The 27,663-nt window shown below is 41.0% G+C and overlaps 1 protein-coding gene across 4 annotated transcripts in view; it reads left to right on the top strand.

The window, feature by feature from the left end:
- The window catches only part of Adgre1 (adhesion G protein-coupled receptor E1), a 155,562-nt gene that overhangs the window by 40,451 nt on the left and 87,448 nt on the right, over positions 1-27,663 (top strand). For all 4 annotated transcript variants that reach the window (XM_006244280.5, XM_039083468.2, XM_039083467.2 and 1 more), the window contains 5 exons: positions 9,784-9,930; positions 10,889-11,044; positions 11,122-11,241; positions 20,437-20,583; positions 21,907-22,056. In XM_006244280.5, coding sequence (XP_006244342.1) covers positions 9,784-9,930; positions 10,889-11,044; positions 11,122-11,241; positions 20,437-20,583; positions 21,907-22,056 — 720 coding nt within the window. The remainder of the gene's footprint in view (positions 1-9,783; positions 9,931-10,888; positions 11,045-11,121; positions 11,242-20,436; positions 20,584-21,906; positions 22,057-27,663) is intronic.

The following is a 27,663-nucleotide window of genomic DNA, read 5'->3' on the forward strand; positions in this document are numbered from 1 at the left end:
CAGCTGCCATATGGGTGCAGAAAGTTGAACATGGGTCTTCTGGAAGAGCAGCCAATGCTCTTAACCACTGAGATATCTTGCAACCACAACATTTTTATTTTAGAAAGGTATGCTTAAAATTCCTGGTGCACACTTCACTAGGTTTTGTTTACTGAACTGGAAATTCTTACCTCTTCAGAAACTATGGCTTATCTTTTTTGTGGTGTCTGGGACCCCTTTGGCTCCTACAATCAATCCTTCATTCCTCTCTTCCACAGGATTTCCCAAGTTCTGACTTGCTTCCATGGGTCTCTGCATGTGTTCCTATCAGTTGATAGGTAAAGCCTCTTTGATGACAATTTTGCTGGGCTCTTCTCTGCAAGTATAATAGAATATCATTAATGGTGCCAGAGGGGCTCCCTCTCATGGCATGCTTCTCAAGATGAACCAGTCATTCATTGGCTGCTCCCTCAATTTCTGTGCCACCTTTACCCCATATCATCTTGTAGGCAGGACAAATTGTAGGTCAAAGGTTTTGTGTCTGAGTTGGTGTCTCAGTTCATCCAGTGGTTACAGGAGATAGTTGATTCAGGCTCCATAGCCCTGATGCAAGGAGTCAGCTAGGGTCACTTTTCTGAGAGTTCCATTACCCTTGATTTCTAGCTTGTCCCAGAGATGACCCCCCCCCATTCCGGTTGTCTCTTTCATCCTTCTCCACCTGATCACTCCTGTGCCCATATGCATCCCACTCCCATCCATTCCCCACTCTCACAAGATATCCATTCTATTTCTCCTCCTCAGTGAGATTCATGTGCCCCCTTGAGCTCTCCTTGTTATTGAGCTCTTTGCTTGTAGGGACTGTAGCATGGGCATTTTACATTTTGTGGATAGTATCCATTTATAAGTGAGTACACATCACGTATATCCTTTTGGGTCTAGATTATCTCAGGATGAGCTTTTCTAGTTCCATTTATCTACTTATAAATTTCATGATGTGATTGTTTTTAACAGCTGAGTAATACTCCATTTTGCAAATGTACCACATTTTTTAAAATCCATTCTTCAGTTGAAGGACATCTAGGTTATTTCTAGATTAAGGCAGTTATGAATAAGGCATCTATGAACATAGTTGAGCAAGTGTCTCTGTGGTGGGATGAAGCATCCTTTGGGTACAAGCCCAGGAGTGACATAGCTGGGTCTTGGGGTAGAACTATTCCCAATTTTCTAAGAATCTGCCAAGTTGATTTCCAGAGTGATTGTACAAGTTACGCTCTCATTGGCAAAGGAAGAATGCTCTCTTGCTTCAGACATCCTCATCAGCATGTGCTGTCATGTGGCTTTTTGATTTTGGCTATCTGATGCATGTAAGGTGGAATCTCAGGGTCATTTTGCTTTGCATTTCCCTGTTGACTAAGGATATTGAACAGTTCTTCTTTTTGTTGGGTACTTTTTATTTACATTTTAAATGTTAATCCCTTTCCCGGTTTCCTGTCCTCAAATCCCCTATGCCCTCCACCTCCCCCTTCTAAAAGCGTGCTCCCCCACCCAACCACTGATTCCTTCTGGTTTCCCTGCCCTGACATTCTCATTCCCTGGGGGCTTGAACCTTGGCAGGACCAAGGGCTTCTCCTCCCATTGGTGCCAACAAGGCCATCGTCTGCTACATATGCTGCTGGAGTCATGGGGCTGTGTACTCTTTGGGTAGTGGTTTAGTCCTTGGGATCTCTGGTTGGTTGGCATTGTTGTTCTTATGGGGTTGCAAGCCCCTTCAGCTCCTTCAATCCTTTTTCTAACTCCTTCAATGGGGATCCTGTTCTCAGTTCAATAGTTGGCTGTGGGCATTCGCCTCAGTATTTGTCATGCTCTGACAGAGCCTCCTAGGAGACAGCTATATCAGGCTTCTGCCAGCATGCACTTCTTGGCATCAGCAATATTGTCTGTGTTTGGTGGCTATATGTTTATAGGCTGCATCCCCAGGTGAGGCAGGCTCTGAATGGCCATTCCTTCAGTCTCTGCCCCAAACTTTGTCTCTATATCCCCTTCTATGAATATTCTCCCTTTTAAGAAAGTCTGAAGCATCAGCACTTTGGTCATCCCTCTTCTTGAGCTTCAGATGGTCTGTGGATTGTATCTTAGGTAATTTGAGTTTTAGGGCTAATAGTCACTTATCAGTGAGTGCATAGCTTTGTGTGTGTGTGTTTGTGTGTTTGTGTGTGTATGTGTGTGTGTGTGTTTTGTGATTGGATTACCTCACTCAGGATGATATTTTCTAGTTCCATCCATTTGCTTATGAATTTCATGAAGTCATTGTTTTTGATAGCAGAGTAGTATTCCATTGTGTAGATGTACCACATTTCCTGTATCCATTCCTCTGTTGAAGGGCATTTGGGTTCCTTTCAGCTTCTGTCTAATATATATATCCTTTTCAATTTGTATCCCTTTGACCTTTTGTTGTCAGATTGCTCAGGCTAGGACTTCAAGAACTATACTGAATAAGTAGGGAGAGAGTGGGTAGCCTTGTTTAGTCCCCGATTTTAGTAGGATTGCTTCAAGTTTCTCTCCATTTATTTTGATGTTGACTACTGGTTTGGTGTATATTGTTTTTACTATGCTTAGGTAAGGATCTTGAATTCTTGGTCTTTCTAAGATTGTTAACATGACGGGGTGTTGAATCTTGTCAAATGCTTTGTCAGCATCTAAAGAGATGATCATGTGGTTCTTATCTTTGAGTTTGTTTATATAGTGGATTACATTGATGGATTTCTGTATATTGAACCATCCCTGCATCCCCGGGATGAAGCCTACTTGATCATGATGGATGATCATTTTGATATGTTCTTGGATTCAGTTTGCAAGAATTTTATTGAGTATTTTTGCATTGGTATTCTTTTTTTTTTCTTTTTTCTTTTTTTTTTTCGGAGCTGGGGACCGAACCTAGGGCCTTGTGCTCGCTAGGCAAGCGCTCTACCGCTGAGCTAAATCCCCAACCCCTTGCATTGGTATTCTTGAGGGAAATTCGTCTGAAGTTCTCTTTCTTTGTTGGGTTTTTGTGTGGCTTAGGTATAAGCATAATTGTGGCTTCATAGAAGGAATTGGGTAGTGCTCCTTTTGTTTCTATTTTGTGGAATAGTTTAGACAGTATAGGTATGAGGTCTTCTATGAAGGCCTGTCAGAGTTGTGCACTAAATCCATCTGGTCCTGGGCTTTCTTTGGTTGGGAGACTTTTAATGACTGCTTCTCTTTCTTTAGGAGTTATGGGGTTGTTTAGATGGTTTAGCTGATCCTGATTTAACTTTGGTACCTGGTATCTGTCTAGGAAATTGTCCATTTCGTCCAGAATATCCAGTTTTTTTGAGTACAGGCTTTTGTAGTAGGATCTGATGATTTTTTGAATTTTCCCAGTTTCTGTTGTTATGTCTCCATTTTCATTTCCTATTTTGTTAATTTGGCTACTCTTTCTGTGCCCTCTGCTTATTCTGGCTAAGGGTTTTTCTATCTTGTTGATTTTCTCATAGAACCAGCTCTTGGTTTTCTTGATTCTTTGTATAGTTCTTTTTGTTTCTACTTGGTTGATTTCAGCCCTGAGTTTGATTATTTCCTGCCTTCTGCTCCTCTTGGGTGTATATATTTTTCTTGTTCTACTGCTTTCCAGTGAGCTGTCAAGCTGCTAGTGTATGTTTGCTCCAGTTTCTTTGTGGACACACTCAGCGCTGTGAGTTTTCCTCTTAGCACAGCTTTCATTGTGTCCCATAAGTTTGGGTATGTTGTACCTTCATTTTCATTACATTCTAAAAAGTCTTTAACTTCTTTATTTATTTCTTCCTTGACCAGGTTATCATTGAGTAGAGTGCTGTTCAGCTTCCATGTATATGTAGGTTTTCTGTCATTTTTGTTGTTATTGAAGACCACCCTTTGTCCCTGGTGATCTGATAGGATGCATGGGATTATTTCAGTCTTTTTTATCTGTTGAGGCCTGTTTTGTGACCGATTATATATGGGAAGTTTTGGAGAAAGTGCCATGAGGTGCTGAGAAGAAGGTATATTCTTTTGTTTCAGGATAAAATGTTCTATAGATATCTGTTAAATCCATTTGGTTCATCACTTCTGTTAGTTTCTCTGTATTCCTGGTTAGTTTCTGATTCCTTGATCTGTCCATTGCTGAGAATGGGGTGTTGAAATCTCCCACTATTATTATTGTGCAATGTGTGCTTTGAGCTTTAGTAAGGTTTCTTTTATGAATGTAGGCGCTCTTACATTTGGAGCATAGATATTCAGAATTAAGAGTTCATCTTCAATTTCCTTTGGTGAATATGAAGTGTCCTTCCTTATCTTTTTTTGTTAACTTTTGGTTGAAACTCGATTTTATTCGATGTTAGAATGGCTACTCCAGCTTGTTTCTTGGGACCATCTGTTTGGAAAATTGTTTTCTAGCCGTTTACTCTGACATAGCGTCTATCTTGTCACTGAGGTGTGTTTTCTATATGCACCAAAATGCCAGGTCCTCTTTACCTATTCAGTCTGTTAATCTATGTTTTTTTACTGGGGAATTGAGTACATTGATATTGAGAGATATTAAGGAACAGTGATTTTTGATTTCTGTATTTTTGTTGTTAGAGGTGGAATTGTGTTTGTGTGGCTATCTTCTTTTGCTTTAGTTAAAATTACATTACTTTCTTGCTTTTTTCAGGGTGCAATTTCCCTCCTTTTGTTGGCATTTTTCACCTGTTATCCTTTTTAGGGCTGGATTTGTGGAAAGATATTGTATAAATTTGGTTTTGTCATGGAATATCTTGGTTTCTTCATCTATGTTAATTGAGAGTTTTGCGGGATATAGTAGCCTGGGCTGGCATTTGTGTTCTTTAGGGTTTGTATGCTGTCCAGGATCTTCTGGCTTTCATATTCTCTGGTGAGAAGTCTGGTGTAATTCTGATAGGTCTGCCTTTATATGTTACTTGACTTTGCCCCTTACTGCTTTTAATATTCTTTCTTTATTTTGTGTATTTGGTGTTTTGACTATTATGTGATGGGAGGAATTTCTTTTCTGGTCCAATCTATTTGGAGTTCTGTAGGCTTCTTATATGTTTATGGGCATCCTTTTCTTTAGGTTAGGAAAGTTTTCTTCTATAATTTTGTTGAACATATTTATCGATCCTTTAAATTGGGAATGTTAGTTCTCTTCTATGCCTATTATCCTTAGGTTTGATCTTCCCATTTTGTCCTGGATTTCCTGGATGTTTTGGGCTAGGAGCTTTTTACGTTTTACATTATCTTTGACTATTGAGTCAATGTTTTCTATGGTATCTTCTGTCCTGAGATTCTCTCTTTTATCTCTTGTATTCTCTTGGTTATACTTGTGTCTGTAACTCTTGATCTATTTCCTAGGTTTTTATCTCCAGGTTTGTTTCCCTTTGTGATTCTTTTTTAATTACTTCTATTTCCAATTTTAGATTCTGGATGGTTTTGTCAATTCTTTCACCTGGTTTTGTGTGTGTGTGTGTGTGTGTGTGTGTGTGTGTGTGTGTGTGTGTGTGTATGTGTTTTCCTGTAATTCTTTAAGGGACTTTTAAAAAAAACCTGTGCTGTCCTGTATTTTTTTTTTTTTGTCCAATATTTTTTTAAGGGAGTTAATTATGTCCTTCTTAAAGTCCTCTAAAATCATCATGAGTTGTATTTTTTAAATAAAAATCTTGCTTTTTTGATGTTTTGGGCTATCCCAGGCTTGCTGTGGTGTGGGAACTGGGTTCTGATGATGTTAAGTGGCCTTGGTTTCTGTTGCTTAGGTTCTTGCCCTTGATTCTTGACATCTGCTTGTCTCTGGTGTTAGCTGGTCTTGATGTCTCTGACAGTGGTTTGACCTTCCTGTAAGCCTGGGTGTCAGCACTCTTGGAGACCAGCTTTCTACTAGCAGGATCTGGGTATAAAGAGCTGTGTCACAGGTTCAGCTCTGGGTGCAAGCCAAAACCGGAAGGATCCTGTCTCAGACTGCTACTCAGTTCCTGTGTCCAGAGTGCTCCAGGGGGTTCCCCCTGGAATGTGAGCAGTAGTGCTTGTCTCACTTGTGCTTTTAGGATTGTCTGCCCTTCTGAGAATCCAGCTCTCTACCCGTGAGATCCGGGTACATAGAGATTTTACACAGGACAAGCTCAGGGTGCAGGCCGAGGACTGGCTCATTATGGTGCCAAGTGACATTGGTTTCTTTTTCTTTTTATTAACTTGAGTATTTCTTATATACATTTCGAGTGTTATTCCCTTTCCTGGTTTCTGGGCAAACATCCCCCTAATCCCTCCCCCTCCCCTTCTTTATGGGTATTCCCCTCCCAATCCTCCCCCCATTGCCGCCCTCCCCCCAACAATCTAGTTCACTGGGGGTTCAGTCTTAGCAGGACCCAGGGCTTCCCCTTCCACTGGTGCTCTTACTAGGATATTCATTGCTACCTATGAGGTCAGAGTCCAGGGTCAGTCCATGTATAGTCTTTAGGTAGTGGCTTAGTCCCTGGAAGCTCTGGTTGTTTGGCATTGTTGTACATATGGGGTCTCGAGCCCCTTCAAGCTCTTCCAGTTCTTTCTCTGATTCCTTCAACGGGGGTCCTATTCTCAGTTCAGTGGTTTGCTGCTGGCATTCGCCTCTGTATTTGCTGTATTCTGGCTGTGTCTCTCAGGAGCGATCTACATCCGGCTCCTGTCGGTCTGCACTTCTTTGCTTCATCCATCTTGTCTAATTGGGTGGCTGTATATGTATGGGCCACCTGTGGGGCAGGCTCTGAATGGGTGTTCCTTCAGTCTCTGTTTTAATCTTTGCCTCTCTCTTCCCTGCCAAGGGTATTCTTGTTCCCCTTTTAAAGAAGGAGTGAAGCATTCACATTTTGATCATCCATCTTGAGTTTCATTTGTTCTAGGCATCAAGGGTAATTCAAGCATTTGGGCTAATAGCCACTTATCAATGAGTGCATACCATGTATGTCTTTCTGTGATTGGGTTAGCTCACTCAGGATGATATTTTCCAGTTCCAATCATTTGCCTACGAATTTCATAAAGTTGTTGTTTTTGATAGCTGAGTAATATTCCATTGTGTAGATGTACCACACATTCTGTATCCATTCCTCTGTTGAAGGGCATCTGGGTTCTTTCCAGCTTCTGGCTATTATAAATAAGGCTGCGATGAACATAGTGGAGCATGTGTCTTTTTAATATGTTGGGGCATCTTTTGGGTATATACCCAAGAGAGGTATAGCTGGGTCCTCAGGTAATGCAATGTCCAATTTTCTGAGGAACCTCCAGACTGATTTCCAGAATGGTTGTACCAGTCTGCAATCCCACCAACAATGGAGGAGTGTTCCTCTTTCTCCTCATCCTCGCCAGCATCTGTTTGTCACCTGAGTTTTTGATCTTAGCCATTCTCACTGGTGTGAGGTGAAATCTCAGGGTTGTTTTGATTTGCATTTCCCTTATGACTAAAGATGTTGAACATTTCTTTAGGTGTTTCTCAGCCATTCGGCATTCCTCAGCTGTGAATTCTTTGTTTAGCTCTGAACCCCATTTTTTAATAGGGTTATTTGTCTCCCTGCGGTCTAACTTCTTGAGTTCTTTGTCTATTTTGGATATAAGGCCTCTATCTGTTATAGGATTGGTAAAGATCTTTTCCCAATCTGTTGGTTGCCATTTTGTCCTAACCACAGTGTCCTTTGCCTTAGAGAAGTTTTGCAGTTTTATGAGATCCCATTTGTCGATTCTTGATCTTAGAGCATAAGCCATTGGTGTTTTGTTCAGGAAATTTTTTCCAGTGCCCATGTGTTCCAGATGCTTCCCTAGTTTTTCTTCTATTAGTTTGAGTGTGTCTGGTTTGATGTGGAGGTCCTTGATCCACTTGGACTTAAGCTTTGTATAGGGTGATAAGCATGGATCGATCTGCATTCTTCTACATGTTGACCTCCAGTTGAACCAGCACCATTTGCTGAAAATGTTATCTTTTTTCCATTGGATGGTTTTGGCTCCTTTGTCAAAAATCAAGTGACCATAGGTGTGTGGGTTCATTTCTGGGTCTTCAATTCTGTTCCATTGGTCTATCTGTCTGTCTCTGTACCAATACCATGCAGTTTTTATCACTATTGCTCTGTAATACTGCTTGAGTTCAGGGATAGTGATTCCCCCTGAAGTCCTTTTATTGTTGAGGATAGTTTTAGCTATCCTGGGTTTTTTGTTATTCCAGATGAATTTGCAAATTGTTCTGTCTAACTCTTTGAAGAATTGGATTGGTATTTTGATGGGGATTGCATTGAATCTGTAGATCGCTTTTGGTAAAATGGCCATTTTTACTATATTAATCCTGCCAGTCCATGAGCATGGGAGATCTTTCCATCTTCTGAGGTCTTCTTCAATTTCTTTCTTCAGTGTCTTGGAGTTCTTATTGTACAGATCTTTTACTTGCTTGGTTAAAGTCACACCGATGTACTTTATATTATTTGGGTCTATTATGAAGGGTGTCGTTTCCCTAATTTCTCTCTCGGCTTGTTTCTCTTTTGTGTAGAGGAAGGCTACTGATTTATTTGAGTTAATTTTATACCCAACCACTTTGCTGAAGTTGTTTATCAGCTTTAGTAGTTCTCTGGTGGAACTTTTGGGATCACTTAAATATACTATCATATCATCTGCAAATAGTGATATTTTGACTTCTTCTTTTCCGATCTGTATCCCCTTGACCTCCTTTTGTTGTCTGATTGCTCTGGCTAGAACTTCAAGAACTATATTGAATAAGTAGGGAGAGAGTGGGCAGCCTTGTCTAGTCCCTGATTTTAGTGGGATGTGACATTGGTTTCTATTCCTTATGTTCTTGAGCTTGTCTCTCACAATCTGGCTATCTCTGGTGTTAACCCAGCCTTGCTGTCTTTGACTGGATCCTGTCTCTCCTGTAAGCCGTGTTATAATGGATTTCCTCAAGTCAAGCCAGCTCTGGGTCTGTGAGGGGGCCTGGAACTTGCCTATGTCCAGGGCAGAGTTGAAGGCCAGAAGCAAGATGTGTCTTCAGCAGGATGAATAGTTTCTGCCTCTGTTGGGCTTTGTGGGTGTCCCAGTTATGCCAGATATTGGGGTGGGGATTGTTTAACCTGTGAACCTGGTTATGACAGACTTCCTGGAAATCAAGCTGTCTCTTCATGTGGGTCATGGGGGCTGGAGCATCTGATCCTCCCCTGAGCACAGCCATGGACTGAAAAGATGATATGTCTCTTTCTTATTGATTGATTGATTTTTACTTTACATCCTGCTCACTGCCCCTCCTCAGTCACTTCCTCCCACAATTCTTCCCCCTATCACCGTTAACATCCTCCCTTCTCCTCTGAGCAGGAGGGTATCCCACAGGTTTTCCCCAACCCTGGCACAAGTCTCTGTGAGGCTAAAGGCATCCTCTCCCACTGAGGCCAGAAAAAGTAGCCTAGCGAGAAGAATATATCCCATGTACAGGCAATAGCTTTTGGAATAGTCCCCTGCTCCAGTTTTCCAGGACCCACAGGAAGACCAAATTGCACATATATGTGGAAAGACCTAGGTCCAGTTCATGGAAGCTCTTTGGTTTGTGTTTAAGACACCTACTCTGGAGAGGGGCAAACATGCTTGTTTCTAGGGTGTTCTTATAAAGACCAGTTACTCCATCTATTTATTTTTGTTTCTCACATAGGCAAGACATGAATAAGATCTCTCCCAGAGGCAGGAAACTCTAGGGTATGGCTCCTCCATTCCTTTTTGTAACCCCTTGAAAACCCTGCTCTAGTGCTTTATACAGATCCATATGCTTTTTTCCATACTACCTAGGTGTGAATGAATGTCAAGACACTACCACTTGTCCAGCTTATGCCACCTGCACTGACACCACGGAGAGTTATTACTGTACCTGTAAACAAGGTTTTCTGCCCAGCAATGGACAAACCAACTTTCAGGGCCCAGGAGTGGAATGTCAAGGTGAGTTTATGTTGCATGACTTCTTGGGGAGACATGAATAAACATCTACTCTCACCACACAGATAGGGTACTGGCCACAGGCTGAAGAAATTATCCCTATATCACACTCAGGCAGTTCATTTGTGTATTGCTCATATAACCAAGGGAAGGGGCCTTGTGAATCTGGTGTGGAAGGTGTTTTTACTTCCTTAGTCTTAGGAGTTTCCTCTTCCCTCAGAAGGGAATGCTTCAGTTTAGAAGAAATCACTACACAAGTGTTCACATTCTAAAAAAGCCTGTAGTGTTTGGTAGAAAGTCAGTGCACACTGGCTAGGTTGTTACTACCTCCCATTCCTACCAAATGTTCCAACGTCCTTCCCTTCCCATTCACTCCTCATTATTGTTTTAGCTATCCTTTGGTACATCTAGATATACGCAAAGCTTTCCTTTTTTCCTTCCCTCACTTCCTCTCCCCCAGGTTCATCTATACACCCATCCATGCATTTGCCTATCTATCCATCCACACATCTGTGTATTTGCATGCCCAGCCATTATGCCTATCAATTCATCCATACATGTCCATATATAGGAAAGCCATCTACACTCCCTCCCTCCTTGCCTCATGCTCTTCTTTCTTCTTTCTTTTTCTAATCATCTATTCATCTAACCATCTATACATAGGGATAATTATTTCCACACACCCTACTCTCCTTCCCTTTATCCACTTCTTTTTCTGATTCCTGTTCCCTGCAAAAGTTCACAGATATCTGTTCTTTAAGACTGTATCTCAAGAGGAAAAGTATGGTGTTTAGCAACCCAATTTTATGAACTTTGAACAGAATTATAAGACTGCTTAGGTTTAAAAAGAGGGACCCCAGACCCCACCAAAGTTACCAAATAATGAGCTCACAGGATCTTATTTCAACTACTAGTTCCAGAACAAGAGCAGCTTGTCACTCCAACCTTTCTCTTTGCTCAGATGTTAATGAATGTCTTAGAAGCGACTCGCCTTGTGGTTCTAACTCAGTCTGCACCAATATCCCAGGACGAGCCAGGTGCAGTTGTCTTAGTGGCTTCTCTTCTTCCGCTGGTGGAAGTTGGATCCTGGGAAGTCCGGGTCATTTTCTCTGCACAGGTAAGGCTTTCTGCCATGAGTCTTTGGTGGTCAGCACACAGACATAGTTCACTAACTCCCTTTTTGCTGCCCTGCAGATGTTGACGAGTGTCTGACAATTGGGATCTGCCCTAAGAATTCTAACTGCTCTAACTCTGTGGGGAGCTACAGCTGCACCTGCCAATCAGGCTTTGTCTCGAATGGCTCCACTTGTGAAGGTTTGTAACACCTGGTTAATTTTTCATTTTTTCAATTAAATTAATTTATATCCCCAAATCAGCTCCCCTCTCCTCCCAGTACTTCCCTTACACAGCTCTACCCTTCATTGTACCATCTTCTCCTCTGAGAAGGCAGAGGCCCAACTTATGTATCACCTGGCATATCAAGTTACACTGCGGGACTGGGTACATCCTCTCCCGTTGAAGCCCAACAAGGCAGTCAAGCCAGGGAAAGGTGATCCAGTGTTAGTCAAGAAAGACAACCCCTGCTGAAAGATGTTAGGGGACCCAAAGGTAGACTAAGCTGCACATCTGTTACATGTGTGAATGTTAGGCTGAGACCAGGCCATCTTTGGTTGGTGGTTCACTCTTGGGGAGCCCACAAGTGTCCAGGTTAATTGACCCTGTTGGTTCTTCATGATCTTTTCAGGTCCCTCAATCTTTCCCCCAACTCTTTTTTTATTGGATATTTTTATTTACATTTCAAATATTATTTCCTTTCCTGGTTTCCTGTCCATAAGCCCCCTATCCCACTCCCCTCCCCTACTATAAGGGTGTTCCCCCTACCAAACATCCCCCCTTCCCAACCCACCCGACATTCTAATGCATTAGGGGGTCCAGCCTTGGCAGGACAAAGGGCTTCTCGTCCCATGGGTTCCCAACAAGGCCATTCTCTGCTATATATGCAGCTGGAGCCAGGGGTCTGTCCATGTTTAGATTTTGGGTAGTGGTTTAGTCCCTGAGAGCTCTGGTTGGTTGGTATTATTGTTCTTAAGGGGTTGCAAGCCCCTTCAGTTCCTTCAATCCTTTCTCTAATTCCTCCTACAGGGTCCCCATTCTCAGTTCAATGATTTGCTGCTAGCTTTCACCTCTGCATTTTTCACACTCTGGCTGAGCCTCTAAGGAGATTGGTTATATCAGGCTCCTGTCAGAATGTACTTCTTGGCTTCATCAAAATTGTCTAGTTTTTTTGGCTGTATGTATATGGGGTGGATCCCCAGGTGGGGCAGGCTCTGAATGGCCATTCTTTCAGTATTTGTTCCAACCTTTGTCTCTATATCCCCTCCTATGAATATTTTTGTTCCCCCTTTTAAGAAGGGCTGAAGCATCCTGACTTTGTCCTTCTTCTTGAGCTTCATGTGGTCTGTGGATTGTATCTTGGGTAACTTGAGCTTTTGGGCTAATATCCAGTTATCAGTGAGGGTATACCATATGTGTTCTTTTTTGTGACTGGGTTACCTCACTCAGGATGATATTTTCTAATTCCATCCATTTTCCTATGAATTTTATGAAGTCATTGTTTTTGATAGCTGAGTAGATGTACTACATTTTTGGTATCCATTCTTCTATTGAAGGGCATCTGGGTTCTTTCCCTATTCAACAGATGGAGCACTACCAAATTCCTTCTGTGAAGCCACAATTACTTTTATACCTAAACCACAAAAAGACCCAACAAAGAAAGAGAACTTCAGACTAATTTCCCTTATGAATACTGACAGAAAAATACTCAATAAAATTCTTGCAAACTGAATCCAAGAAGACATCAAAACAATCATCCATCATGACCAAGTAGGCTTCATTCCAGGGATGCAGGGATGGTTTAACATATGGAAATCCATCAACGTAATTCACTATATAAACAAACTCAAAGATAAAAACCACATGATCATTTCATTAGATGTTGAGAAAGCATGTGACAAAATTCAACAACCCTTTGTGATAAAAGTCTGGAAAGATCAGGTATTCAAGGCTCATACCTAAACATAATAAAAGCAATATATGGCAAATCAGTAGCTAACATCAAACTAAATGGAGAGAAACGTGAAGCAATCCCACTAAAATTAGGGACTAGACAGGCTGCCCACTCTCTTCCTACTTATTCAGTATAGTACTAGAAGTCCTAGCCAGAGCAATCAGACAATGAAAGGAGGTCAAAGGGATACAAAATGGAAAGGAAGAAGTCAAAATAGCACTACTTGCAGATGATATGATAGTTTACTTAAGTGATCCCAAAAGTTCCACCAGAGAACTACTGAACCTGATAAACACCTTCAGCAAAGTGTCTGGGTATAAAATTAATTCAAACAAATCAGTAGCTTTCCTCTACTCAAAGGATAAATCGGCTGAGAAAGAAATTAGGGAAATGACAGCCTTTATAATAGTCCCAAATAATATAAAATACCTCGGTGTGACTTTAACCAAGCAAGTGAAAGATCTGTATGAGAAGAACTTCAAATCTCTAAAGAAAGAAATTGAAGAAGATCTCAGAAGATGGAAAGATCTCCCATGTTCATGGATTGGCAGGATTAATATAGTAAAAATGGTCATTTTGCCAAAAGCAATCTATAGATTCAATGCAATGCTCATCAAAATTCCTACTCAATTCTGTCTATTCATTTGGAATAACAAAAAACCTAGGATACCAAAAACTATCCTCAACAATAAAAGAACTTCTGGGGGAATCACCATCCCTGACCTCAAGCTGTATTGTAGAGCAATAGTGATAAAATCTGTATGGTATTGGTACAGAGACAGGCAGATAGGTAAGTGGAACAGAATTGAAGACCCAGAAATCAGCCCACACACCTCTGGTCACTTGATCTTTGACAAAGAGGCTAAAACCCTCCAATGGAAAAAAGATAGCATTTTCAACAAATGTTGCTGGCTCAACTGGAGGTCAGTATGTAGAAGAATGCAAATCGACCCATTCTTATTGCCCTGTACAAAGCTGACATCTAAGTGGATCAAGGACTTCCACATCAAACCAGATACACTCAAATTATTAGAAAAAAAGTGGAGAAGAGCCTCGAACACATGGACACTGGGGAAAACTTACTGAACAAAAGACCAATGTCTTATGCTCTAAGATGAAGAATCAACAAATGGGACTTCATAAAACTGCAAAGCTTCTGTAAGGCAAAGGACACTGTCATTATGACAAAATGGCAAACAATTGATGGGGAAAAGATCTTTACCAATCTTATATCTGAGAGAGGGCTAATATCCAAAATAGACAAAGAACTCAAGAAGTTAGACTCCAGAGAGCCAAATAACTCTATTAAAAATGGGGCACAGAGCTAAAAAAATTCTCAGCTGAGGAATATCGAATGGCTGAGAAACACCTAAAGAAATGTTCAACATCTTTAGTCATCAGGGAAATGCAAATCAAAACAACACTGAGAATCCACCTCACACCAGTGAGAATGGCTAAGATCAAAAACTCAGGTGACAGCAGATGCTGGCGAGGATGTGGAGAAAGAGGAACAGTCCTCCATTGTTGGTGGGATTGCAGACTGGTACAACCATTCTGGAAATCAGTCTGGAGGCTCCTCAAAAAATTGGACATTGCAGTACCAGAGGACCCAGCTATATCTCTCCTGGGCATATACCCAAAAGATGCCCCAACATATAACAAAGACACATGCTCCACTATGTTCATAGCAGCCATATTTATAATAGCCAGAAGCTGCAAAGAGCCCAGATGCTCTTCAACAGAGGAATGGATACAGAAAATGTGGTACATCTCCACAATGGAGTACTACTCAGCAATCAAAAACAGTGACTTCACGAAATTCATAGGCAAATGGATGGAACTAGAAAATGTCATCCTGAGTGAGGTAAACCAATCACAGAAAAACACACATGGTATACACTCACTGATAAGTGGATATTAGCCCAAAGGCTCGAATTACCCAAGATACGATCCACAGACCACAGGGAACTCAAGGAGGATGACCAAAATGCGGGTGCTTCCACTCCTTCTTAAAAGGGGGAACCAAAGTATCCATAGGAGAGGATATGGAGGCAAAGTTTAGACCAGAGACTGAAGGAATAGCCATTCAGAGCCTGCACCACATGTGACCCATATATATATACAGCCACCAAAACTACATATGATTGTTGAAGCTAAAAAGTACATGGTGTAAGCGACTGGATATAGACCTGGAGAGAAACATCCAGAGCATGTCAAATACAGAGGTGAATGCTAGCAGCAAACCACTGAACTGAGAACAGGATCCCCTTTGAGGGAATTAGTGGAAGGATTGAAAGAGCTGAAGGGGCTTGCAACCCCATAAAAACAACAATGCCAGCGAAACCAGAGTTTCCAGGGGCTAAACCACTACCCAAAGACTGTACATGTACTGACCCAGGGATCCAACTGCATATGTGTCAGAGAATAGACTTTTTCGGGCATCTGTGGAAGGGGAAGCCCTTGGTCCTACCAAGGTTGGGTACAGGAGAATGTTGGGGGGGTTGTTAAGGGTGGGAAGGGGGGAACACCCTTATGGGGGAGAGGATAGGGGCCTTATGGACAGGAAACCGGGAAAGGGAATAACATTTGAAATATAAATAAAGAAATATATCCAATAAAAAAAGAAAAAAAAAGAAAGGTTGCAAAGAGGAAAAAAATATAAGCCTGATATGATCGTAGTGGAACATGTGTCTTTTTTTTAGGTTGGGACATCTTTTGGGTATATGCTCAAGAGAGGTATAGCTGGGTCCTCAGGTAGTGCAATGTCCAATTTTCTGAGAAACCTCTAGACTGATTTTCAGAATGGTTGTACCAGTCTGCAATCCCACCAACAATGGAGGACTGTTCCTCTTTCTCCACATCCTCGCCAGCATCTGCTGTCATCTGAGTTTTTAATTTTAGCCATTCTGAGTGGTGTGAGGTGGAATTTCAGGGTTGTTTTGATTTGCATTTCCCTGATGAATAAGGATGTTGAGCATTTCTTTAGGTACTTCTAAGCCATTTGATATTCCTCAGTGGAGAATTATTTTTTTAAGCTTTGTACCCCATTTTTAATAGGGTTATTTGTCTCTCTGGAGTCTAACTTCTTGACTTCTTTGTATATATTGGATATTAGCCCTCTGTTGGATGTAGGATTGGTGAAGATCTTTTCCCCATCTGTTGTTTGCCGTTTTGTACTAATGACAGTGTCCTTTGCCTTACAGAAGCTTCGCAGTTTTATGAGGTCCCATTTTTCTTTCTTTCTTTCTTTTTTTATTAACTTGAATATTTCTTATATACATTTCGAGTGTTATTCCCTTTCCTGGTTTCTGGGCAAACATCCCCCTAATCCCTCCCCCTCCCCTTCTTTATGGGTATTCCCCTCCCAATCCTCCCCCCATTGCAGCCCTCCCCGCAACAATCTAGTTCACTGGGGGTTCAGTCTTAGCAGGACCAAGGGCTTCCCCTTCCACTGGTGCTCTTACTAGGATATTCATTGCTACCTATGAGGTCAGAGTCCAGGGTCAGTCCATGTATAGTCTTTAGGTAGTGGCTTAGTCCCTGGAAGCTCTGGTTGCTTGGCATTGTTGTACATATGGGGTCTAGAGCCCCTTCAAGCTCTTCCAGTTCTTTCTCTGATTCCTTCAACGGGGGTCCTATTCTCAGTTCAGTGGTTTGCTGCTGGCATTCGCCTCTGTATTTGCTGTATTCTGGCTGTGTCTCTCAGGAGCGATCTACATCCGGCTCCTGTCGGTCTGCACTTCTTTGCTTCATCCATCTTGTCTAATTGGGTGGCTGTATATGTATGAGCCAAATGTGGGGCAGGCTCTGAATGGGTGGTCCTTCTGTCTCTGTTTTAATCTTTGCCTCTCTATTCCCTGCCATGGGTATTCTTATTCCCATTTTAAAGAAGGAGTGAAGCATTCACATTTTGATCATCCGTCTTGAGTTTCATTTGTTCTAGGCATCTAGGGTAATTCAAGCATTTGGGCTAAAGCCACTTATCAATGAGTGCATACCAAGTGTGTTTTTCTGTGATTGGGTTACCTCACTTAGGATGATATTTTCCAGTTCCAACCATTTGCCTACGAATTTCATAAAGTCGTTGTTTTTGATAGCTGAGTAATATTCCATTGTGTAGATGTACCACATTTTCTGTATCCATTCCTCTGTTGAAGGGCATCTGGGTTCTTTCCAGCTTCTGGCTATTATAAATAAGGCTGCGATGAACATAGTGGAGCACGTGTCTTTTTTATATGTTGGGGCATCTTGTGGGTATATGCCCGAGAGAGGTCTAGCTGGATCCTCAGGCAGTTAAATGTCCAATTTTCTGAGGAACCTCCAGACTGATTTCCAGAATGGTTGTACCAGTTTGCAATCCCACCAACAATGGAGGAGTGTTCCTCTTTCTCCTCATCCTCGCCAGCATCTGCTGTCATCTGAGTTTTTGATCTTAGGCATTCTCACTGGTGTGAGGTGAAATCTCAGGGTTGTTTTGATTTGCATTTTCCTTATGACTAAAGATGTTGAACATTTCTTTAGGTGTTTCTCAGCCATTCGGCATTCCTCAGCTGTGAATTCTTTGTTTAGCTCTGAACCCCATTTTTTGATAGGGTTATTTGTTTCCCTGCGGTCTAACTTCATTTTCATTAAATTCTAAAAAGTTTTTAATTTCTTTCTTTATTTCTTCCTTGACCAGGTTATCATTGAGTAGAGCATTGTTCAATTTCCACGTATATGTGGGCATTCTTCCTTGATTGTTATTGAAGACCAGTTTTAGGCCGTGGTGGTCCGATAGCACGCATGGGATTATTTCTATCTTTCTGTACCTGTTGAGGCCCGTTTTTTGACCAATTATATGGTCAATTTTGGAGAAAGTACCATGAGGAGCTGAGAAGAAGGTATATCCTTTTGCTTTAGGATAGAATGTTCTATAAATATCCGTTAAGTCCATTTGGCTCATGACTTCTCTTAGTCTGTCTACATCTCTGTTTAATTTCTGTTTCCATGATCTGTCCATTGATGAGAGTGGGGTGTTGAAATCTCCCACTATTATTGTGTGAGGTGCAATGTGTGTTTTGAGCTTTAGTAAGGTTTCTTTTGCATATGTAGGTGCCCTTGTATTTGGGGCATAGATATTTAGGATTGAGAGTTCATCTTGGTGGATTTTCCTTTGATGAATATGAAGTGTCCTTCCTTATCTTTTTTGATGACTTTTAGTTGAAAATTGATTTTATTTGATATTAGAATGGCTACTCCAGCTTGCTTCTTCTGACCACTTGCTTGGAAAGTTTTTTTTCCAGCCTTTCACTCTGAGGTAGTGTCTGTTTTTGTGTCTGAGGTGTGTTTCCTGTAGGCAGCAGAATGCAGGGTCCTCGTTGCGTATCCAGTTTGTTAATCTATGTCTTTTTATTGGGGAGTTGAGGCCATTGATGTTGAGAGATATTAAGGAATAGTGATTATTGCTTCCTGTTATATTCATAATTGGATGTGAGGTTATGTTTGTGTGCTTTCTTTCTCTTTGTTTTGTTGCCAAGACGATTAGTTTCTTGCTTCTTCTAGGGTATAGCTTGCCTCCTTATGTTGGGCTTTACCATTTATTTTCCTTTGTAGTGCTGGATTTGTAGAAAGATATTGTGTAAATTTGGTTTTGTCATGGAATATCTTGGTTTCTCCATCAATGTTAATTGAGAGTTTTGCCGGATACAGTAACCTGGGCTGGCATTTGTGTTCTCTTAGGGTCTGTATGACATCAGTCCAGGATCTTCTGGCCTTCATAGTTTCTGGCGAGAAGTCTGGTGTGATTCTGATAGGTCTGCCTTTATATGTTACTTGACCTTTTTCCCTTACTGCTTTTAATATTCTTTCTTTATTTTGTGCGTTTGGTGTTTTGACTATTATGTGACGGGAGGTGTTTCTTTTCTGGTCCAATCTATTTGGAGTTCTGTAGGCTTCTTGTATGCCTATGGGTATCTCTTTTTTTAGGTTAGGGAAGTTTTCTTCTATGATTTTGTTGAAGATATTTACTGGTTCTTTGAGCTGGGAGTCTTCACTCCCTTCTATACCTATTATCCTTAGGTTTGATCTTCTCATTGAGTCCTGGATTTCCTGTATGTTTTGGACCAGTAGCTTTTTCTGCTTTACATTATCTTTGACAGTTGAGTCAATGATTTCTATGGAATCTTCTGCTCCTGAGATTCTCTCTTCCATCTCTTGTATTCTGTTGGTGAAGCTTGTATCTACAGCTCCTTTTCTCTTCTTTTGGTTTTCTATATCCAGGGTTGTTTCCATGTGTTCTTTCTTGATTGCTTCTATTTCCATTTTTAATTCCTTCAACTGTTTGATTGTGTTTTCCTGGAATTCTTTCAGGGATTTTTGGGATTCTTTCAGGGATTTTTGCGATTCCTCTCTGTAGGCTTCTACTTGTTTATTAATGTTTTCCTGTGTTTCCCTAAGGGAGTTCTTCAGGTCTTTCTTGAAGTCCTCCAGCATCATGATCAAATATGATTTTGAAACTAGATCTTGCTTTTCTGGTGTGTTTGGATATTCCATGTTTGTTTTGGTGGGAGAATTGGGCTCCGATGATGCCATGTAGTCTTGGTTTCTGTTGCTTGGGTTCCTGCGCTTGCCTCTCGCCATCAGATTATCTCTAGTGTTACTTTGTTCTGCTATTTCTGACAGTGGCTAGATTGTCCTATAAGCCTGTGTGTCAGGAGTGCTGTAGACCTGTTTTCCTCTCTTTCAGCCAGTTATGGGGACAGAGTGTTCTGCTTTCGGGCGTGTAGTTTTCCTCTCTACAGGTCTTCAGCTGTTCCTGTGGGCCTGTGTCTTGAATTCACCAGGCAGCTTTCTTGCAGCAGAAAAGTTGGTCTTACCTGTGGTCCCGAGGCTCATGTTCGCTCGTGGGGTGCTGCCCACGGGCTCTCTGTGGCGGCAGCAACCAGGAAGACCTGTGCCGCCCCTTCCGGGAGCTTCAGTGCACCAGGGTTCCAGATGGCCTTTGGTGTTTTCCTCTGGCGTCCGAGATGTGTGTACAGAGAGCAGTCTCTTCTGGTTTCCCAGGCTTGTCTGCCTCTCTGAAGGTTTAGCTCTCCCTCCCACGGGATTTGGGTGCAGAGAACTGTTTATCCAGTCTGTTTCCTTCAGGTTCCGGCGGTGTCTCAGGCAGGGGTCCTGCCGCTCCTGGGCCCTCCCCCACGGGATGATAATTATGTTTTTAAGCTCTTTGAAACATTCCTGCTTACATACTTTTGTCCAGGATTTATTTTTATGGCTTTGTAAAGCTACAAGGGAGGATAAAAAGCATGTCTCTGTGTGCCAAGGAAGAAAGAGAACAGATGTGTATTGGGAAAGCCTTCATCTTGTCAGCTACTAGTTAGTACACAGAGTGCATCTCTACTATGTATTCTTCACTTTTTGCTCCCTCATTTGAATTCTCCTGCATTTTATTCCCAACACATCAGATGAAGATGAATGTGTGACTCGTAATGCTTGCCCAGAGCATGCAACCTGCCACAACACTCTTGGAAGCTATTATTGTACATGCAACGAAGGACTTGAATTTAGTGGAGGAGGACCAATGTTCCAGGGCCTGGAAGAATCTTGTGAAGGTAGGTGGAGGTTTTAACCAGAAACTCAAATAAAATCTATTGAAAGGACAGTGCTAAGAGGTTTGGGCTTAGGATGAGTTTAAAAATTTCATCTGAAAAGCTGAAGCAAAGATTCCTCCCTCCCCTCTTCTCCCTTCTTTTTTCTTTCCCTCCCCGCTCCCTCCTCCCCTCTCCCTCCCTCCCACTTTTCCTCCCTTCCTTTCTCTCTTCTCATTCCTTCCATGAGTGTGGGCATGTGTACATCATGTGTGGAGGTCAGAAAAAACTTTTGGGAGTCATTTCTTGCCTTCCACATTACTGAGATGGGGTTTTTGTTTCTGCTGCTGTGCTGCTTGCTGTCTACTTACTAAGATCATCTAACTGTCCCCCACTTTGATGTAAATTACAAATGCATGGAGGTTCTGGATTGTTGTGTAATTAGTACCACTCCATCAGAGCATAGCTTACCAAACTTCAGCTTTCCTGCACACGTGTCTCTGTGTCTATTCTTTATTTATTCCCTCACCGCCTCAGCCAGGTTTCCACGACTTCAGTGTGTGAGATGCAACACACTTCCATGTGCGTGAGTTTGAATGTGTGTATGCCAGGGCATGTGTGTGGAGGTCAGAGTGTCAGTCCTTGCCTCTCGTTGAAAATGGGTCTCTTTGCTGTTCACTGCAGCATGTACCAGGTTTCCTAGCCCATGGGAATCTGGATTCTCCTATCTCTGCCCCTTACCTTACTTTGAGAGTGTTGGCATTGAACATGAACTGTGAAGTGTAAATGGCTTCATGTCTTCACAATCCCACAGCATATTAGTTATTTCTGAGCTGTGAAAAAGGACACTCTAACCAATGGCACCTTGGGGAAGATGGAGTTAATTTGGTCTATGTGTACAGAGTGATGACTTCATTATGGGGTGAGAACATGGCAAGGGTAGAAGGCAAGGCAAGGGTTGGGAGACATGACAGCAGAAACATGAGAGACAAAGCTCATACACAAGCATCAAGCAGAGAAAGCAAACAGGAAATAGGGTGAAGCTATATACTCCCAAAGCTTGCTTAATTGCCCCCCACCCCCTGGTGACATACTTTCTCTAGCAAGTTCTCCAGCAGGGTTCTTCTGAACCTCTCCAAATAGGATCAACAACTGGGGACCAAGGGTCTAGATGCCTAAGTCGACGGAGGTCATTTTATTCAAGCCACCACGTTATACTACCTGACCTCCACCAGCTTGTGGCCATACCATAATGGGAAATGCATTTAGTCACAGCCCAAGGTTTACCTGCTAACAATTTCATGGTTCAAAAGTCATTGTTTTGTCTAACTCTGACATTCTGTTTAGATGTGGATGAGTGCTCCAGGAATTCAACGCTTTGTGGTCCCTCCTTCATTTGCATCAACACGCTGGGATCCTACAGCTGTTCTTGCCCAGCTGGATTCTCTTTGTCAACTTTTCAGATCCCTGGTCATCCAGCAGATGGGAATTGTACAGGTAATGTCCCCGGTCATGTAGAGGACTTGCCAATGGGTAGTAAGTTAACCTAAAACATAGTGTCTGATAGCAACTGCTGTTTGTCCTTGATTATAATAGGCAACCTTTTCTGTTTTATTTAGTGTCTCTAGGGACTGTGCCTACAGCAGCTGGCAGGTCTCAACAGTTGATCTCCTTTGGCTGAAAACTCTATTGAAACACCCAGTTTCCCCAGTGATACATGGGCTTCCTTATAACATGGTTCCTGTTTAAAAAAAAAGATGTGTTTCTAAAAGGAAGAATGCAAAATGTGCCAGGTGCTTGAGTCTGGGCTTAGAGAACTCAGAACGTTACTAATATTGATCTGTGGGTATATGTTCTTGTTTCAATCTGTTGCTGTGACACTATAACCAAAAGCAATTTGGAGAAGAAAAGGTTCATTTGGCTCATACTTCCAGGGCACAGTTGATCACTGAGTAAAGTCAGGGCAGAAGATCATGTCAGAAATATTGAGGCAGAAACCATGAAAAAATGTTTCTTGCCAGCTTACTTTCAGGTTTGCTTACAGGCTTATGCTTAGATACCTTTTTTATACAACCGAGGACTACCTGGTTGGTAGCAGGGAATGGTACCACTCACAATGGGCTTGGTTCCATCAATTAAGACTTTGAAGACAATTTCTCATAGACATGTTTACAAACAAATTTGATACAGAGAATTAATGAAGATTTTCTTTTAGGTGTTTCTAAGCTGTATCATGTTGATGGTTAATGCTAATTCTGTAAAGACTATAGGTTAGATCCTGGACTTCATGAGAAAGCATTCACACCTTCAGTTCTCTCTGCTCCATTTATTTATTTCTTTAATCTTTTAATTAATTCTTATTTTCATTATTTTTATATTTTTGGTTGTGAGCCTAGCCTTTAACGGCTGAGCCATCTCTCCAGCCCTATTTTCATTATTTTTATTGGATATTTTTTATTTACATTTCAAATGTTATTTCCTTTTCTGGCTTCTGTTTCATAAGCCCCCAACCCTTTCACCCTCCCACTTCTATAAGGGTGTTCCACATCCCCAACCACCCATATTCCCAACCACCCAGACATTCTGCTGCACTGGGACTCCAGCCTTGACAGAACCAAGGACTTTTCCTCCCATTGGTGCCCAACAAGGCCATCCTCTGCTACATATGCAACTAGAGCCATGCATTTGGCCATGTGTAGTCTTTGGGTAGTGGTTTAATCCCTGGGAGCTCTAGTTGGTTGGCATTGTTGTTCTTATGGGGTTGCAAGCCCCTTTAGCTCCTTCATTCCTTTCTCTAATTCCTAATGGTTTGCTGCTAGCATTCGCCTCTGTGTTTGTCATGCTCTGGTTAACACTCCCAGGCTCCTGTCATCATGTACTTCTTGGCTTCATAGATATTTTTTAGTTTTGGTAACTGAACATATGGGCTATATCTCCAGGTGAGGCAGGCTCTGAATGGCCATTCCTTCGGGCTCTGCTCCAAACTTTGTCTCTATATCCCCTCCTATGAATATTTTTGTTCCCCTTTTTAAGAAGGACTGAGCCATATGCCTTTTGGTCATCCTTCTTGAGCTTCATGTGGTCTGTGGATTGTATCTTGGGTAATTTGAGCTTTAGGACTAATATCCACGTATCAGTGAGTGCATACCATGTGTGCTTTTTGTGATTGGGTTACCTCACTCAGGATATTTTCTAGTTTCATCCATTTGCCTATGAAGTTCATGAAGTCATTGTTTTTGATAGTTGAGTAGTACTCCTTTGTGTAGATGTAACACATTTTCTGTATACAATCCTCTGTTGAAGGGCATCTGGGTTCTTTCCAGTTTCTGGCTATTATAAATAAGAGTGCTATGAACATAGAGGAATATGTGTGTTTGTTGTATGTTGGAGCATCATATGCCCAGGAGAGATATAGCTGGGTCCTCAGGTAGTACTCTGTCTAATTTTCTGAGGAACTTCCAGACTGCTTTCCAGAGTGGTTGTGCCCATTTGCAATTCCTACCAACAATGAAGGAGTGTTTCTCTCTCTCTCCATCCTCCCCTGCATATATTGTCACCTGAGATCTTAGGCATTCTGACTGGTGTGAGGTGAAGTCTCATGCTTGTTTTGATTTGCATTTCCCTGATGACTAAGGATGTTGAATATTTTTTTAGGTACTTTTCAGCCATTTGATATTCCTCAGCTGAAAATTCTTTGTTTAGCTCTGGACCCCATATTTTTAATAGTGTTATTTGATTCTCCGTAGTCTAACTTCTTGAGTTCTTTGTACATTTTGGTATTAGCCCTCTATCGAATGGAGGATTAGTAAAGATCTTTCCCTAATCTGTTGGTTGCCATTTTGTCCTTTGCCTTACAGAAGCTTGGCAGTTTTATGAGGTCTCATTTGTTGATTCTTGATCTTAGAGCATAAACCATTGGTACTCTGTTCAGGAAATTTTCTCCAGTGCCCATGTGTTTGAGGCTCTTCCCCACTTTTTTTTCTATTAGTTTGAGTGTATCTTGTTTTATGTTGAGGTTCTTGATCCACTTGGACTTAAGGTTTGTACAGGGCAAAAAGAATGGTTTGATTTGCATTCTTCTACATGCTGATCTCCAGTTGAACCAGCACCAGTTGTTGAAAATGCTATCCTATTTCTACTGGATGGTTTTAGCTCCTTTCTCAAAGATCAAGTGACCATAGGTGTGTGGATTCATTTCTGGGTGCTCAATTCTATTTCACTGATATACCTGCCTGTCTCTGTACCAATACCATACAGGTTTTATCATTATTGCTCTGTGATACTGCTTGAGGTTAGGGATGGTGATTCCCCAAGAAGTTCTTTTATTGTTGAGGATAGTTTTCGCTATCCTGCGTTTTTTGTTATTCCAAAGGAATCTGCAAATTGCTCTTTCTAATTCTATGAAGAATTGGGTTGGAATTTTAATGGGGATTGCATTGAATCTGTACATTGTTTTTGGCAAAATGGCCACTTTTACCATATTAACCCTACCAATCCCTGAGCATGAGAGATCTTTCCATTTTCTGAGATCTTCAATTTCTTTCTTCAGAGACTTGAAATTCTTGTCATACAGATCTTTCCCTTGCTTGGTTAGAGTCACGTAGAGGTATTTTATGCCATTTGTGAATATTGTAAATGGTATCATTTCACTACTTTCTTTCTCAGCCTGTTTATCCTTTGTGTAGAGGAACGCTACTGATTTTTTTGAGTTAATTTTATATCCAGTCACTTTGCTGAAGGTGTTTATCAGGTTTAGGTGTTCTCTGGTGGAACTTTTGGGGTCACTTAAGTGTACTATCATACCATACACAAATAGTGATCTTTTGACTTCTTAATTTCCAATTTGTAACCCTTTGACCTCCTTTTGTTGTCTGATTGCTCTGCCTAGGACTTAGTACTATATTGAATAAGTAGGGAGAGAGTGGGCAACCTTTTCTAATCCCTCATTTTAGTGGGATTGCTTCAAGTTTTTCTCCATTTAGTTTAGTGTTGGCTACTGGTTTGCTGTATATTGCTTTTACTATGTTAGGTATGGGCCTTGAGTTCCTGATTTTTCTGAGACTTTGAATATGAAGTGGTGTTGAATTTTGTCAAATGCTTTCTCAGCATCTAATGAAATGATCATGTGATTTTTTTTCTTTGAGTTTGTTTATATAGTGGATTATGTTGATGGATTTCCGTATATTGAACCTTCCCTGCATGCCTGGGATGAAGCCTACTTGGTCATGGTGGATGATTGTTTTGATGTGCTCTTGGATTTGGTTTGCCAGAATTTTATTGAGTATTTTTGCGTCGATATTCATAAGGGAAATTGGTCTGAAGTTCTCTTTTTTGTTGGGTCTTTGTGTGGTTTAGGTATAAGAGTAATTGTGGCTTCATAGAAGGAATTCGGTAGCACTCTGTCTGTTTCAATTTTGTGGAATAGTTTGGATAGTATTGGTATGAGGTCTTCTATGAAGGTTTGATAGAATTCTGCACTGAACCTGTCTGGTTCTGGGCTTTTTTGGTTGGGAGAATTTTAAGGACTGCTTCTATTTCTTTAGGAGTTATGGGATTGTTTAAATGCTTTATATGATCGTGATTTAAGTTTTGTACCTGGTATCTGTCTAGAACATTGTCTTTTTCCTCCATATTTTCCAGTTTTGTTGAATATAGGCTTTTGTAGTAGGATCTGTTGATTTTTTGAATTTTCCCAGATTCTGTTTTTATGTCCCCATTTTCATTCCTGATTTTGTTAATTGGGCTACTCTCTCTGTGCCCTCTGCTTATTCTGGCTAACGGGTTTTTTTTTTTTGATTCTTTGTGTAGTTCTTTTTATTTCTACTATGTTGATTTCACTCCTGAGTTTGATTATTTCCTGCTCTCTACTCCTCGGTGTATTTGCTTCTTTTTGTTCTAGAACTTTTATGTGTGCTTTCAAGCTGCTCATGTATACTCTCTCCAGTTTCTTTCTGCAGGCACTCAGAGCTATGAGTTTTCCTCTTAGCACAGCTTTCATTGTGTCCCATAGGTTTGGGTATGTTGTGCCTTCATTTTCATTAAGTTCTAAGAAGTCTTTACTTTCTTTCATTATTTCTTCCTTGACCAAGTTATTCATTACAGAGTTGTTCAACTTCCATGTGTATGTGGGCTTTCTGTCAGTTTTATTGTTATTGAAGACCAACATTAGTCCGTGGTGATCTGATAGGATGCATGGGATTATTTCAATCTTCTTGTGTCTGTTGAGGTTTGTTTTATTACTGATCATATTGTCAATTTTATAGAAGGTACCATGAGCTGTTAACAATAAGGGATATTCTTTTGTTTTAGGATTAAGTGTTCTGTAGATATCTGCTAATTCATTTGGTTTATTACTTCTGTTAGTTTCTCTGTTTCTGTTTATGAGTTGTTGAAATCTCCCGCTATTATTGTGTGATGTGCAATATATGCTTTGTGCTTTAGTAAGGTTTCTTTAATGAATGAAGGTGCTCTTGCATTTGGGGGCATAAATATTTAGTATTGAGTTCATCTTGGTGGATTTTGCCTTTGATGAATATGAAGTGTCCATACTTTTTTTTTGATAACTTTTGGTCGAAAGTCGATTTTTTTTGATATTAGAATGGTTACTCCTTCGTTTCTTGGGACCATTTGCTTGGAAAATTGTTTTCCAGTCTTTTATTCTGAGATAGTATTTGTCTTTTTTACTGATATGTGTTTCAGCAAAATGCCAGGTCCTCTTTCCATATCCAGTCTGTTAGTCTATGTCTTTTTATTGGGGAATTCAGTCCATTGATTTTTAAGAGATATTAATTAATAGTGATTGTTGTTTCCTGCTATTTTTGTTGTTAGAGGTGGAATTATGTTTGTGTGTCTCTCTTATTTTGGGTTTGTTGCAAGAAGATTACTTTCTTCTTTTTTTTAGGACATAGTTAACCCCTGTATTGCAGTTTTCGATTATCTTTTGTAGGACTGGATTTATGTAAAGATATTTTGTAAATTTGGTTTTGTCGTGGAATAGCTCGATTTTTTTCATCTATTTGAATTTGGAGTTTTGCCGCAGATAGTAGCCCGGGCTGGCATTTGTGCTTTCTTAGGGTCTGTATGACATCTGCCCAGGATCTTCTG

Source organism: Rattus norvegicus, chromosome 9, assembly GCF_036323735.1.
Source record: "Rattus norvegicus strain BN/NHsdMcwi chromosome 9, GRCr8, whole genome shotgun sequence".
Lineage (NCBI taxonomy): Eukaryota > Metazoa > Chordata > Mammalia > Rodentia > Muridae > Rattus > Rattus norvegicus.